Here is a 14,644-nt window from a genome sequence, read left to right on the forward strand (position 1 = left end):
TGTAATGTTCTACAGTAAGTAACAGACCAAGACACAAACAGCAATTAAACCAGCAGCTGCTCCTCAAACAATAACAAATTATCTTCATTACCCCACAATCAAGTTAAAATCTGTTACACACTGACAGGAAACACCACAATGTTACAAGCGCCTGCCTTTCGACATGTGAAACAGTCTTACTTGTGAAACCTCTCTGTCTCTGCAGGGGATTCATGCTGTGGGCTGACTGACCACCTCCTATGATGCCCTAATACCAGCAAGTGTTTCAAAACTTTCACACAAACCCTGTGACTGATGCATTCTGAAAATCACTTTCAACCTGAGTTTCAGTCATTCCATTTCTGCCAGTTTCCTATTATTGTACCCTGTTTATATATTGTACATATAGTAAACTGTAGTTCTTTCACTGGCATTAAAATATAAAGACATATCTGAGGAAAATGAAAGTAAAAGGTCCTTTATAAAAAAAGAATGAACAATGGGGCAGACACATGTTCCAGGATCCTGGTATATCTGGTGATATCTAAGTAAGATTTAGGGGTGTGTGGAGATGAGGAGGGGTTATTGTTCCCACAACGAAGAAGAAAGAATGACAGATACTGAAAGAGAAAAAGCAGACCAGGGTTAGACTGACAAGGAGAGAGAGGCAAACAGCTAAAGAAAAACAGCAGCCAAGCCAGTGAGACAAAAATGAACAGAGCAGAAGGGATTTACGTTAACTCTCCTAGGAGGGGTTAGGAGAACAGCCAGCATTAGAACAACACAATGGGCTGCACTGATAGGGACTGAGACAATAACATACAATCCAGGAAGTACTGTTTGAGTAACAGATCTATGAGTGTGAGGGCTGCAACAAAAATGAAGTAAATGAAGGAGGTGAGTGCAGCTTTCTCTGCAGAGATCACACATTAACTGCTGCTGTTTAGGAGGCAGTTTGGATTTCAGCCACAAATTATGATTTGTCACTTCCTGTGGGTGAAGACTTCCTGCCAGTAACTGCATTCCAACCGGAACATAATAAAAAACTATAGAGCAACTCAGGTCATGGGGTACTTTGATACACACTTAATGTGATGGACGTAGATTAGATGGGTTCAAGTTCAAAACATTTCTCATGAAATTCAACGACAAAAACTGACTCTCCAACGGACGACACAAAAATGAGGTGAAACTGACATTGCCTATAAAGTGATGGATTACTGTACTCTAAATACAGTGTCATTTTAGTACAAATCTCCACTCAGGTACTCAAACGTTTATGCATGTTGTGTGTTCTATACTGTACCTGCTGCAGACTAAAACCAGGGCAGTAAATACACACAGACAAACCCTGCACAACCTAATTACAAACAACGAAACCTGATCTTGTGTGTGTCCTGTCGTGACTTGTGCTGTACCATCATCAGGTTCAATGCTACTTTACTACATATAGATATATTTACACAATGCTGGCAGAGCAGTATGTCTGTCCCAGAGTGTAATACAACACCTGTGAAGGTACTAAACTTCAGGGCTCAAAGTGAAGAGTCTTCCTCAAAATCGATGTATAAGGAACTCCTGCACCATGCAGTTAGGTTTCAATCTCTCAACACTTTGCAGTGCCTTGGCCAGGAATGGTGATAAAGAATGGTCTAGACTACAGTACACTGAGATGACCAGTGCATGTGATATATAACTTTTTTTGCACTTTCTGGAGAAAATATCCAGACAAGAATGTTGTTTTTGATTATTTCAGCAAAGTAAAAACCAGGATTATTATCATATTGATGCAAGTATGTAAAGATCCAATGCTGCCATTAAGCAGACCTGCTCTCTGATTTGCAACATTGCCACAATGACCCAATGCAACCAGAGATATTATAGTGATAACACAGGATTAGCTGTGTGACAAAATCTCTCATGTGTGATAAATTTACATTGCCTTATGTTAATGTCGTCATATCACCTAACCAGGTACATAAACCAGAGGCTATGCAAACCGGCTTTCCTAGATCATATTTGATGTCTCACCAGTATCATATAATGGCACACTCCTACTAAGGCAGCCTCGTTCATTTAACGCAGGGCTCTTTTCTGTCCTGAACATCTGCTAAGACTGATATTTGGCATTTTTTAATGGGAAATTATACGGTTTGAAACAGCCTTTATTTCTTGAAGAAAAACACCATAATTAACAACACAAACATCTGGCCTGAATACTAAAAACATGTTAGGTCTGGTGCCACTCTCTCTGCCAGTGCATTTTTATACACATAAGTAGTCTAGTTATTGCTGGATTTCTGCAGTACACTAATTTCTCAAACATAAAAGTAGATGAGAAATACAGTTTTCTGACTGAAAGAGAGACACCAGTGAATTTACACAGCAAGATATCTTCAGGGTAATCCTGATTTTCTCTGACATGTGAATACCACTGTCCAAAATAATCACATGCAAAGTCCAACAAGAGCTAAAGTAAATGTCTATACTTATTTTACTTAGTTTTATTTATAGGGACAGCTAAATACCAGGTTAATTTCTTAAATTCGCATTTTCACTCTTTAGCAAACTGTGTGCTCTCTCACCACAGAGACTGTTCTCTCACTGCATAATCAGTCCAAATGTTGGGACAGAAATAAAAAAAAAAAATCACTCTTCAGGCTGCAGCATCGTATATCAGTAATGCTTGGTTGAAAAAATAGCAGAGAGTAGAGGGGAAAACTGATTATTGAACAGCTGCATGTAAACACATTCTCTGATTTCCTCCCAATAACGTGCTTGTTGTGTGCATGTAAAGGTAAATTGGTGTTGCTTCTGCCTATGCTAAAAAGCCACACACATGTCCCATAATATAACCTTGACTGATGTGGCGATAAGGACAGAAATGCCTCCAGCAGCCATTCCAGTCATATTTCAGTGTGAGTGAGTGGAATGTGACCACTGGGTAAACAGCAGGTAACAGATATTCACACACACGTCAACTCACATACACACAGATTACAGAGGTAAATGCAACACCATAACATCTACATCTTTTTGTCTCCAAATGCAAACTCCAAACAATTTGTGTCTTTTACCATGGATATCTTTCACTTTCTGCACAAACACATATACTTGGTCAACAATAATATGCTGCTGTTAATTGCTGCCTTTAGAGCTGAAAGAAATCACATAACAACAATTTATTTAATTGACAGAACCTGGCAGCTATTTTGATTATTGTTTCGGTCACTTTTCAGGCAAAAATGTTCTGTTTTTTTTTTTTGTTTTTTTTTACTACTGTTCTCTGTCTATGTCATTGTACATATGGATATTTTTGGATTTTGGAAACAAGTAATGTGAAGATGGTGCCTTGGGCTCTGGGTAATTGTCATTTTGTAACATTCATCAGACCAAATGATTCATCAGTTATTCAAAAAAATAATCAGCAAGTTAATCAATGAAGAAATAAATAGAAGAATGGTTTGACACTTTGGGAAACACACTTATTTTCTCTCTTGCTGAGAGCTAGATGGGAAGACTGATACCACGCTTGTGTCTGATATAATTACTAATGTTCTTTTTTCTCCTTTTTAATTTTTTTTTTTTTTTTTTTTTTTTTTTTTAAATGGGAACAAACCCCTGCAACCAGGTTCCAAAATCTTATGAAAAGCCTGAAAGCAGAAGAGTGGAAGCTGCTCAGATTCTGTGATACGTGCATTTTTATGCTCAAACTCACACTTCTCCTTTCCAGTTCAGTAGCTCTCTGTCTCCCATCTCTCATCTACCTCTCTCTCTCTCCATCCCTCTCTCATTATCACTGCTTTATTGTCTACAGCCAGCACTCACAGGGGACTATTACAACAGATCATATTGCACAACAACATGTAAGGCCTTCACAACAAGCTCCATCTCCTGACTTCGCAGCTACAAAAGGCACGGTCATAAAAACCATGGTGAGCCTTTAAAGTGAGTTAACAGCACAGTGGACATTCAGAAAACAAGCATTTATGACAGAGCAGACAAATATGGCGGCAGATTGCGTGCCTTTGGCTTTGTTATGATGCCAGGCTAAACTGAATTTTTTGCAGTGTCATGTAAGCTCAGTGAATAATGACATCCAGCTCTCAACCTGATAGCACACGCAGAGCACACCTCTTAAGTTGACCAGGTGAAATGTTAACACTACACTGAGGGCCATAAAGAATCATGTAGCAGTGCATGTTTTCATTTATTATTCAAACTCAGCTGCTCTTTCAGTTCAGTGGCTCAGGAGAAGACAGTGCCATTACTGAGACACCTGAGAGGGTGTTTATCTGACATGAGAACATTTGCAATGCCTGAAAAATAGAGCTACACAAAGTCCAGGCCAGTATATCAGCAGATTTGTTTTTGTCGTGTGTTTAGGTTTAAAGGCTTATTCATTGATATCAGTCAGTATCTGCCTCAAAAATCTTGCATCAACATAATGGTCTCCTGCAAAACGATGCAGGGTCGTCAGGCGAAAATGTTTAACCAGACTCAACCTGATGTCATACGACATGACACAACCAACAAGCCAATCAAATAAATTTAAGCACAGTTAGATTACTTTGTGACGTGAACACCGTATTTCTACACTTAACCATTCAATCATTGTGAGGTAAAGATCACAGAGTGATAATTTTCCAGATCTGTAAAATCCTATCAGTATTATGTGACTATTGTGGAGTGTTTGGGCATCTGATAAGCCTTTAAATACATTAATCTGTTCCAGTGGATTTCCCTTAGAGTATTTAATTACCTCAATAGTACCTTAAACAACACTCCACAGAAGAAAATAGGAGGGCTGCTCTGGATATAGTAGCTAAAAAATAATGAAAGTAAATGTGGATGGTGATGAACCAGCTCCAGGAACACCTGAGAAAAGGACTGTTGCGTGTGAGGTTTAGCAACATTCCAAAGTCAGTTTGTTTGACATCCAACTGATCATGCCCATTAGTCCCAGAATGGGATGCCTCCTTGTTCCAGTATCTAGTAATATCTAAATATGAGATCATGTTGTTCACATTTGAGAAGTTATTCATGTGAATAAAAAGACCACATTGAAATACAAAATGGACAAAGATCATTTCAGCATATTTGTTTGCTTTCACACTAAGGTCTGCTAGAATGCAGTGTATTGTATATATAAGGGGCCTCTTCACTTTAGGCAACTCAGTGTCTTGTAAGCCCCTAAACACCTCTGAACAAGCTAAAACATGCAGTATAGACGCAGGCGCTCAACAACAACAACTAGTTCAACCTCAATCTTTTAAACCCAGACTCAGTCTGATAAAGATCAGACCTGCAAATCTGTCTATTTTTAAAGTGTGTGTAGATATGTGTAGGGAGGGAGCACCTCACCCTTTCAGACAAAAACCCTTGCTGATGAAACTGTCATGATACCCAGTCACAACCCCTCATTAGAAATTTCAGACTTTTTTTTTTTTTTTTAAATACGCACACACAACCACAACACAACCTAATTCACACGCATGCCTTGCCCATCACATCAGTTGATGTTTTTTGTTTCAACCAACAACAGGCCTGAACCAGGGTTTAAAAACAAGTGCTCTCCCTCCACTTCTGCTCTCCTGTGTGGTTAATGCAGGCAGGCAGACAGGCAGACACTCTGTCAGTACATTACATTGAGTTACATTCATTTCCTCCAGCCTTACTCTAACCTTAACTGTAACTACTACTTGCCTTACCCCTGCCTTGTTAACCTTAGAATTTATTTTCACCTTACATTTTATTATTTACATTGCAGGGGTTTGCTTTTTCTAATGTCGCTGCAACAACAACAACATGAGTAATACCTAGACAACACACACACACACACACACACACAGGTCATATAATGAGCTGCAGATAGATACTGGCAAATCCTACAGCTCTTAAGCGCCCACAGAAGCTCATCTTCCAGCACTTCATTAACTCCGAATGAGGGGGCTGTGTTGAGAGAAAACCTTTTCAAGTCCCTCAATGAAAGCTTCTGTTTTTCCACACACACAGCATCGACTCAGACTTGTGTGAAGAGGTAATTGGATGACACAGAGCACACGCATGCATGCACGCACGCACGCACACACACACACACACGCACACACACACACAGTCTCTGTGTCGTTGGCTGGTGTCCCCTTCTTTCCTTGTTTGCCCCCACCTCCCAAGGAAAGCTCGCGCCAGGAAAACACAATCCGTAACGGAAAGGAAAAAGTATGGAAATCAGTGAACTTGAACGCCACTGATAAAGTTGGAAAGAGAATCTTGACAGCAACTCCGCTTTTCCATTTTACAACAAAAATATTCATTAACGATATATAAGCCACATTTGCAGCTTCTAATGTAATTTATCATTTGACTTGACTACTAGCGTATGATAACAAATGAAGTTTTTCCCCCAGCTGCCGGGAGAATTGTTCGAGTGGCGTTCACGGAGCAAACACTGTCAGTTTGTTGTTTGAAAGTATTTACAAACGCGCATCACTCACCTTGCGTCCTCCAACTTCAGGACTGAAGGGTGTTCTCGACCCCTAGAAAACGCGTCCAAGAAAGCAAAACAAAAATTCTAAGTTGAGCTTGGCTGAGTATCAGTTTAGTTTGTCCCACCGCTGTTCGGGACCTGACAGTGATAAGGTTCACTATTCGAGAGTGAAGCAGCGTAAATACTTTCTCTCTCTCTCCCCCACACACTCTCTCGCTCTGTTTCTGAATGGGCGTGAGTCCATAGTGACGTCAAATGTGAGCTCTTTACCGTAACGGACACCACAGTGCGACCTCAAAACCACATCGTGTACCGTAAACAAACTTTCCAATATGCCCTTACAAATATGGATAAATTAAAATTTGGCAGTTTGAGATGGTTTTGGTGATTTATATGGAAGCCTATTTCTGTGAGGAAACAAAGAAATAAAAACTTACATAAAATGTATTCAATACATTTTAAAAATAAATGTAAGCCCGGTGAATAAATGAATTAATAAATACAATAATTAAATACATGTTTCTTTAAAACAAAGGTTAAGTTTGTACATTTTTAATGACGTTTTACTTTGCACATATCTCTCTACACATTAAGAACACTGAACAACCATGTCTCCTAGAAGACAATGAAAAAAAGATTCTTGTAAAAGAATAAACCCTATGATGCATTTACAAAATTAACAAGAATAAATAATCTATAATAATAATTTAATATATATATATATATATATATATATATATATATATATATATATATGAGACTTGAATGGGAAATAAAGCATCTCACTAGATAATGACAAGATTCACATGAAGGACCTCCTCACATTCAGCAGAGGGAGACATAACTGTACTTTTCATAGTCAAGTCTTTCTGTTCACACTTTGGGTTTAATGTGGCTTTTGTTGGATTAACACTGATTGTGCTCCATGGTTACATTGTAAAACTCTGAATTCTATGCTAAAACACAATGCCCAGCTCCACTTCTGTAGCTGTGTAATGTAATAACTACAGTTCCCTGTTTAATTGAACTCTTTTATCCTCACCACAGACTACTGAACCCTTTTTGTACGACCCAAGAGGTAAAAACAAAGAGAGCAGGAGCAGAACAGAGCATATATAGTGGCATTGCCTCAGGAAAGAGAGAGTGGGAAGACAGTATGTTCAAATCGGACAATATGTGAGGCTGATACACTCACCTCCCATCTGTCCTTCAGTTGTACAAAGAAGTTTAACAAAAACACACCACGTGACAAATGACTTTAAAGACAAGTGACTTATTCATTAAAGCAACGCTGCCACAGAGGATCATATTTGGTTTCATTCAATTATATTCAATTCCAAAAAGAAGCATCCATCAACTATAAAACTGGTCTGCCATTTTGATAAGTGTTACAATGAATAAAAATTACACGTGTGCTAAAGAAAAATGATTATCTGATCACACCACCTGCTCCTAATTTTCCTGTCATATGCAAAACATTGAGTTTGAAATTAATATAGTTAATCACATCTTGCTGATAAATGCTTATGACACAGAGAGCACAATGTGTTGAAGATATCTATCCCCTGCTTCATCTGCTTCATGGTGACTAAGCATAATGATGATCTCAGATCCTTTGCAATATTGATAACATGACTGTTGAACAGCAGTGTACCACAGAAAACGATCAGGATCCTCTTGGCCTTTTAAAACCAGATTGGTACAGAACATGTCAGTCCAGCCTCACCTTTTCATAGCTCAAACAGTCAACATAAGAGGAACATGTTTAACAGCTATCCTCAATTCATTACCCCAGCAAACTCCACAGTAATGTACAGGTCAGATTAAACTGTACATCTACCGAAGATTTACCACAAAATGCAGACTTTAATTTTCTTTCTGTGTTTTAGATAATCACATTTAAAAGTAAATTTTCATCTTTGGAATATGCAATATATGAAACTATGATGTCTATGTCTCTCAAGACACAGGCAGGCATAGGAACCCATTGAGGAATTATAACACCATTATTGAAACCTCATTATGTACAGAAACCCCTTATGATCCTGGGCCCAAGCATAGCCATTTCATATGCACTCAACATTAAAAATGAATGAGTCTTAATGAGAGAAATCAACCAATTTCCTTCTGTTCCCTCAAAGTGCTTAGATTCTTACAATGGACTGCTTTGGCAGGATGCTAATGCTGTTATTGTACCTCTATGGCACCAGAGGTTTTAAATGATAAAGGCACAGTGGAAACCTTTCATAATGTACTTAAAGGGGCAGTCCATGTTCTTTACACATCAAGATCAGTTTATCTATCATGATGAGTACTAATCAGTATATGAGTATTGTGTAATGTCATCTCCAAAGTTTCAGACAATAGCCCTGATGATGTGATCATCAACTTTTAAGAGACAGCCTTGACACTGGGAGTTTGAAAGACATTGTTTTTTACTTGGTAGGGAGGGTCTGACAATAGTTGCTAATAATTTGCACTATGGGTAGTGTAGGACCCAGTGTAGTTGGAGTTACTAAAAGTCTAGATTTCTCTGCCTCTGGTGCCTTGCTTTTTGAGCATTCATTTATATTTTAAATCTGTCCCAAGTTCCTGCCAAATTTATGTAGGTGCAATACTGAATCACTGGAGTTTCTCATTAAGACAAACAACAGATTCCACGAATATATTGTGAATGAAAACAAGGCTCAGGTTTATAACAATGTAATATGATAATCACAATGAAAATATTAGAACAGTGTAAAATAGTCATACAGCAGGGGCAGTCAGATGGACTCGGTCCTTACAATCAATCAAATCAAACAAATTTATTGCATACACCATGTCTGAAATTTACTTTTGAGTCACCCATCCAGGGCTGGTAAATTGAGAAACTTCTGCCTTTTAAATTTGAATGCACAATTTTCCCACAGTCACCTTTACCTTTTCAGTCCTATGTCATATATAAAATCTAAGATTTGCTCACTGACTGAAACATTGGATCAGGTTTGTAATTTATTATGAAGTGCAACAGAATGCAATAAAATTAAGAAACTACAATGTTACTCACTTACAAAGTTACCAGTCAACATGTTGGGTGAACTTTACTACATTTGTCTCCCATAGACAGATCTGACCAACATTTGGCACTTACAAGGTGCTAATCTCTAAACCATGTATGCATATACATACACACACAGACAGACATACACACCTGCATGCACTCAGGCACACAGGGTGTATGATGTTTGTGTCTGGGAACATTACTTTACCTTTTCTTCTCATCTCTCCTACCGGCCGACATAAAAAATCTAATCTGGGCCATATTTTTAAAATCTGGACAAACAAATGGACATTGCTCTACATTAGCAGCAATTTTACAGCCAAAGAGCAGAGAGACAGGGCTGTAGCCAGTTACCATTTAAAAACTCTAAAATAAGGACTCGAGAAACTCTCCCTTACTCTTGTATGAATTATACATGGGAAACATTTTGAAACAATGTAGAAAGGCCACTTTCCTTAGACCTAAGATCATATTTTTTGTAAGACTAACAGCACTGCATAATTAGTGAAGTGTCAGTTTTCTGTGTTGCACTAAGTACTGAATGAGCAGCAACTGTAACGACCTCATATTTCTGTACTGAGGTCAACAGTTCAGTTTCCAGTACAATTATTTTGAACAAAAAATCTTTTCATCAGGTTTCAAAAGGAAAGAATCCTTTCTGAAAACTCCAGTTACTATTGAAGATACTGTATTAGCCATCTACATTACATCTCAAAGTTTCCACTGTACAATTAGCTTTTTTCTACCCTACCAGCCTATTAACACAACTAGATTCACAGTCCAGTTTAGCTGAGTGTCTATTTTACACTGGAATTGACTCTGGATCTGGAAAGGGAAATGGATGGGTTATCTTCCAACTAGGCCTACTGACAGCATAGAACAGACATACATATTGAGAGAAATTTATATATTAGCTTAGTATATATAATATACAAACAGTATACATAGTCTCTGTGACAGTAGTGAACAGGATGAAGGGAGACAGAAAGATAGACAAGGTTTGAACCTTTAGTCTCTGTAGGGATCCCAGTGTGTGTTACACCCCTTTCTCAACAAAAGAATGACCTGTGCTTGCCGTCTGTGTTCCTGGGCCAACATAAAAGAACCAGGTCCTCCACCGTGCTCTGCTGCCTGGGGCGAAAGCGGGTCTGACACTGCTCAGCTTTGGTATGACTGGGCAAACACAACAGGTCACTACTGTAATTATGGGATAGAGTAATATGGGACAGTATAGTACCTGAACAACTAAAAGAAATCCTGTGGTTTTACCAGATCGCACGGTCTGTCAGTGTGAACACAACATTGCACTTTGAATGATGTTGCAATGCAATAACCCTGTTTAGTAGTGGGTGCAGAACTACAGCTGCTGACCCGGATCATGTGTGAGCAGTGCCAAATGTATATTGAATGTGGAGAAATATTCCAGTACGTGAACGGTCAAACACAGGTTGAACCTGAGTCCTGTGTCATGCACAGGGTGTGGAAAGCCATACGTGATTAAGAATGTGAGTGCATGTGTGTACATCTTGGTGTGTACAGGGGAAGACTGATGAAAAACTGAACACTTGTGCTCCTGAAAGAGAGGGAGATAAGAGAAAAAAAGACTAAATTAGACATCCACTGACAGACAAAGCTACAACAAAAAAGGTAAAGCTTCTGTCACCACAACTTCCACCCACCATGTTATGTCACATTGTTCTGCTGTACTGTATGCCAGTCTTGGAGGCGATGTTGGACCAGGGCAGCAGAGAGCGCAGCAGGGACTGAGCCTGTCGGTACAATCTCTGTGGGATGGAGCAGGGGCTCAGGCTGGCCAGGGTGGAACCAATGTGCTGGATATAGTCAGTAGGACAATAAGTTAAGGAAACATGGAAACACATTTATATTTGGTTTATCAAGTTTACATGTCTATGTGATGTGTCTCGAACTGTGTCTGAGGAAAGATCTGAGCATGACATCTTTAATAAAGACATTTGAGATTCTATTCATCAGAGCAAATAAAGTTTTTGTGTGTGAAACATAAATACAAACTGGCCCCTAAACAAAAGGTGACTTCTTTTCTTCTTCCACAAAAGGATATAATATTGTCCAGGGTGGATGACCCCCATTGATGTAGAGCACATATGTGAATCCATCTTTGAGGACTCCTCGTATGGAGTAGTAGTAGGGCAGGTAGTGGTGCTGCCTGAAGTCCCTGTTCTCATAGAAGTGGATGGCAGTGTTGTTGGTGGTGAGGACATGTAGGTAGATTGCCTTACAGTGGTCCTGGGCTGTTGTTGAGATGTGCTCCTTCAAACTGTCCAGCAGTAGGGAGCCTAAATGGTTGGAAGGAGAGTGTGTTTGATCAGTGAGGGGGAGAGAGGGAAACTGAGACAGTGCACTGAGTCATGGGTGAAATGTTTCCTCGTCTCTCTGCATCTTTACAGAACAAAGAGGATACACAAAGAAAGAGGAGACAAGTTTTCCCAGCAGCTGCATATGAAAGTGTGTATTATGGTTATGGAGACATAGCATGTATCCCCTGTATGCTATTTATTATTCATGACGGGTTGGCAGAGTTCCAAAAGACTAAACTACATACAGTTTAACATTTTTCAATATAACATTTCAATATGTCTACAACTCTGCACCAAACTACACCAAAGCAGGGCCTTAATATGAAAAAACACCCAGCTCCTCCATTAACAGTAATGACATTAATAACATATGCATCTATTGATCATACACATAAAAGGCCAGTATCGTTCGAGTTATCACACAAACACCCTGGTAATATTTTCCTGATGGTATCACCATTTCAATTATTTAAATGTATGTTTGTCTGTTATATGGCGTCATATGGTGTATATGGTATAAAAGCAGGTGCACAATAAGGTCAGTGAATGTGATGTTTTTCATTTCATGTTCTCAGATCCTGGACTCTAGTACACTCACCTCTCTCTTCTCACATCGCTCTGTCTGCACTTCCCCTTCAACTCAAAGTTTGATAACCTCTGGGCTAGGTTAAAGGATGTGGTTTAGCATGTAGTGGTTACAATTACACAGGATAATGAAGGTAAGTCAGTGTGATGTCAACTGAAGTGACTATACTAAGTGTTGTGTGTGTCTGTGTGTGTGAGAGCCAGTGGGAACACAGAGCTGTACCTATGCCATGTTTCCTGAACTCTTTGACCACTCCCAGGCTGAGGATGTAGGCTACCTGTGTGTCCACAGGGAAACTGGAGGCCAGGATGTCTCCATCCTATCAAACACACACACACAAACACATTGAAGCAGACAGACAAAGACAGAGTGGAAATTACATAATAAGATCCACTATTCTCTACAAACATAAAATGGTTTATTTTAACCATCAACAATAGATTTTGGAATAAAAACTACATTCAGTGTTGAATTTAAAAATATCACTTGAAAGGATCTTTCAGCTTGGTGCTCTGGTGTCTCTGAACATGCTCTGTATATTCCCTCTGGGACTGGCCTATTACACTGTTCTCATCTTTGCCTAGGCAAATTATCCACTGGGGAGGCAGATTCCAAAATGCAAATACTGTTCCAAAGGGAAATTAAGTTTTGACGCCAGGTGCCCTATCAAGTGCGTCAATAGCTTATAAAAATAATAGCCGTAAGTGAGAGGAGCAGATTGGAATTCATTCAGTACCGGTGTTTAAAACTGTACACAAGGACACAAGACTGGTTCAATTTCATCTAAACAAGAGGACATTTGTAAAGAAATGAAAGAAAAATCTTCCTTCTTTGTGCCCCGAGATAACTTCTGTTATAATTTAGTACTATATAAATTCAACTGACTTGACTTTAATGTTCCTCATTTTTTATGCTCCCCAAAATAAAAGGAAACATTGATAGTGTTGCAGCTCTTCTTTCATCAGTCGTTTTCATCACCCGGTTATCCCTTATTTCATCTTGTGACAGAGTCTAACTCAGTCAAGGGCAACTGGTTTGTCTAATTAGCTGACTAAAAACAGACTCTACTATGTCAGTGTTCTACTTAGGACATTTCCAAATGGCAGCTGAGTGAGAGTGGATAAACTGCACTATCTATACCTATAGTAACACCATGTCTACAGAGAACTTAAAAGAAGCCAGTTCATAACAGCCTTGTCTTTTGTGCAACATGGATGAACATCACACCTCTTTGTGTACTTTGGTCCGGCCTTTGATCTCAGCCACAATCATTCCCACGATGCCTCCTCTGAAGGTGGCAGCGAGGGAGAAGAACTTCTTGTTGGAGGTGATGTCCTGATACCATGAGTCTGGGTATCTAGAGTCAAAGGTCAGACACATTAGAATTCATGGATGGACATGTAAAGGACTCATATAAAAGGATTAGGGATTCTTTACAATATACTATAATAAATCAATAAGTCAATATACAATAAGTCAAGCAAAAGTGGAGATTAGCAATGAACTAGAGTGGAATACAACTACTGTATTTCAGATATAATGGTATGATAAGAGGTACTGAGGGTATTAATGCTGGTTTAGTCTCTTTACAAAATGTTAGTAAGATAAATAAGCACGAGCATATATCAGTGCAAATCAGTAAAAAGTAAACATGTTTATCATAGATCCTTTAGTTGATTTCCTTAACAAATTATGTATAGCGTACAGCAACAGTGGATTTTAAAGGTCACAAATTCATGAATTCAGTAACAGATTAAAACTGAATCCCTAACTCAATATGATACTTACTCGATTGGGAACCAATCACCACAGAGCAGCTTGACATTCTCTATGTCATCGTGGCAGAGGAAGCGGAGCTGGACTTCACTGAGAGCTGTGGGAGGCACCACGTCACTCATTCACACCTGCACAGATCAACAGAGAGCACAGGAGGGTTTTGGTCAGTCACAGTGTCAGTAACTCTCACAAACAATTATGAGATCATCTTGAAATAAATGGGGTTCACTAGTTTGGATCATTCTGGAAAAAGATGACATGAGATAGCCTCTCATGTTCATTATTGTGTGGGACTGTGGAGACTACAACTTAGCATCTGTATGCACTTTACTGACTGACATTCAAGTACATATGGATCTTGTCAAATACACTCTAAAACTTAAATTAAAACATGAAATTGAATTTCAATTTTAAAAACCAGTATGGTTTACCAGTAA

The 14,644-nt window shown here is 38.9% G+C and overlaps 5 protein-coding genes across 8 annotated transcripts in view; 1 reads left to right on the top strand and 4 right to left on the bottom strand.

The window, feature by feature from the left end:
• LOC108898614 (calcium-regulated heat stable protein 1) overlaps positions 1-6,622 on the bottom strand; it is a 50,418-nt gene extending 43,796 nt beyond the window's left edge. Inside the window, exon 1 of the mRNA XM_051073777.1 lies at positions 6,474-6,622. The gene's annotated coding sequence lies outside the window, so the exon portion shown is untranslated. The remainder of the gene's footprint in view (positions 1-6,473) is intronic.
• LOC108889395 (calcium-regulated heat stable protein 1) overlaps positions 1-6,623 on the bottom strand; it is a 77,315-nt gene extending 70,692 nt beyond the window's left edge. Inside the window, exon 1 of the mRNA XM_051073776.1 lies at positions 6,474-6,623. The gene's annotated coding sequence lies outside the window, so the exon portion shown is untranslated. The remainder of the gene's footprint in view (positions 1-6,473) is intronic.
• LOC108898613 (N-alpha-acetyltransferase 60) overlaps positions 1-14,644 on the bottom strand; it is a 92,555-nt gene that overhangs the window by 16,296 nt on the left and 61,615 nt on the right. The gene's annotated exons all lie outside the window — the stretch shown is intronic.
• The window catches only part of LOC108889280 (N-alpha-acetyltransferase 60), a 92,555-nt gene that overhangs the window by 16,296 nt on the left and 61,615 nt on the right, over positions 1-14,644 (bottom strand). For 2 of the 3 annotated variants that reach the window (XM_051073773.1, XM_018685654.2), the window contains exons 2-7: positions 14,220-14,335; positions 13,659-13,788; positions 12,654-12,750; positions 11,590-11,824; positions 11,189-11,354; positions 9,133-11,082 (exon numbers count right to left, since the gene is read on the bottom strand). In XM_051073773.1, coding sequence (XP_050929730.1) covers positions 11,198-11,354; positions 11,590-11,824; positions 12,654-12,750; positions 13,659-13,788; positions 14,220-14,329 — 729 coding nt within the window. In that variant the 5' untranslated portion in view covers positions 14,330-14,335 and the 3' untranslated portion in view covers positions 9,133-11,082; positions 11,189-11,197. Of the gene's footprint in view, positions 1-9,132; positions 11,083-11,188; positions 11,355-11,589; positions 11,825-12,653; positions 12,751-13,658; positions 13,789-14,219; positions 14,336-14,644 lie in introns of those variants that run through there. The other variant, XM_051073774.1, reaches the window with a different exon arrangement.
• Positions 1-14,644, top strand: part of LOC108898604 (deoxyribonuclease-1) — a 90,340-nt gene that overhangs the window by 7,849 nt on the left and 67,847 nt on the right. The window lies entirely within an intron of this gene.

Source organism: Lates calcarifer, linkage group LG11, assembly GCF_001640805.2.
Source record: "Lates calcarifer isolate ASB-BC8 linkage group LG11, TLL_Latcal_v3, whole genome shotgun sequence".
NCBI lineage: Eukaryota > Metazoa > Chordata > Actinopteri > Centropomidae > Lates > Lates calcarifer.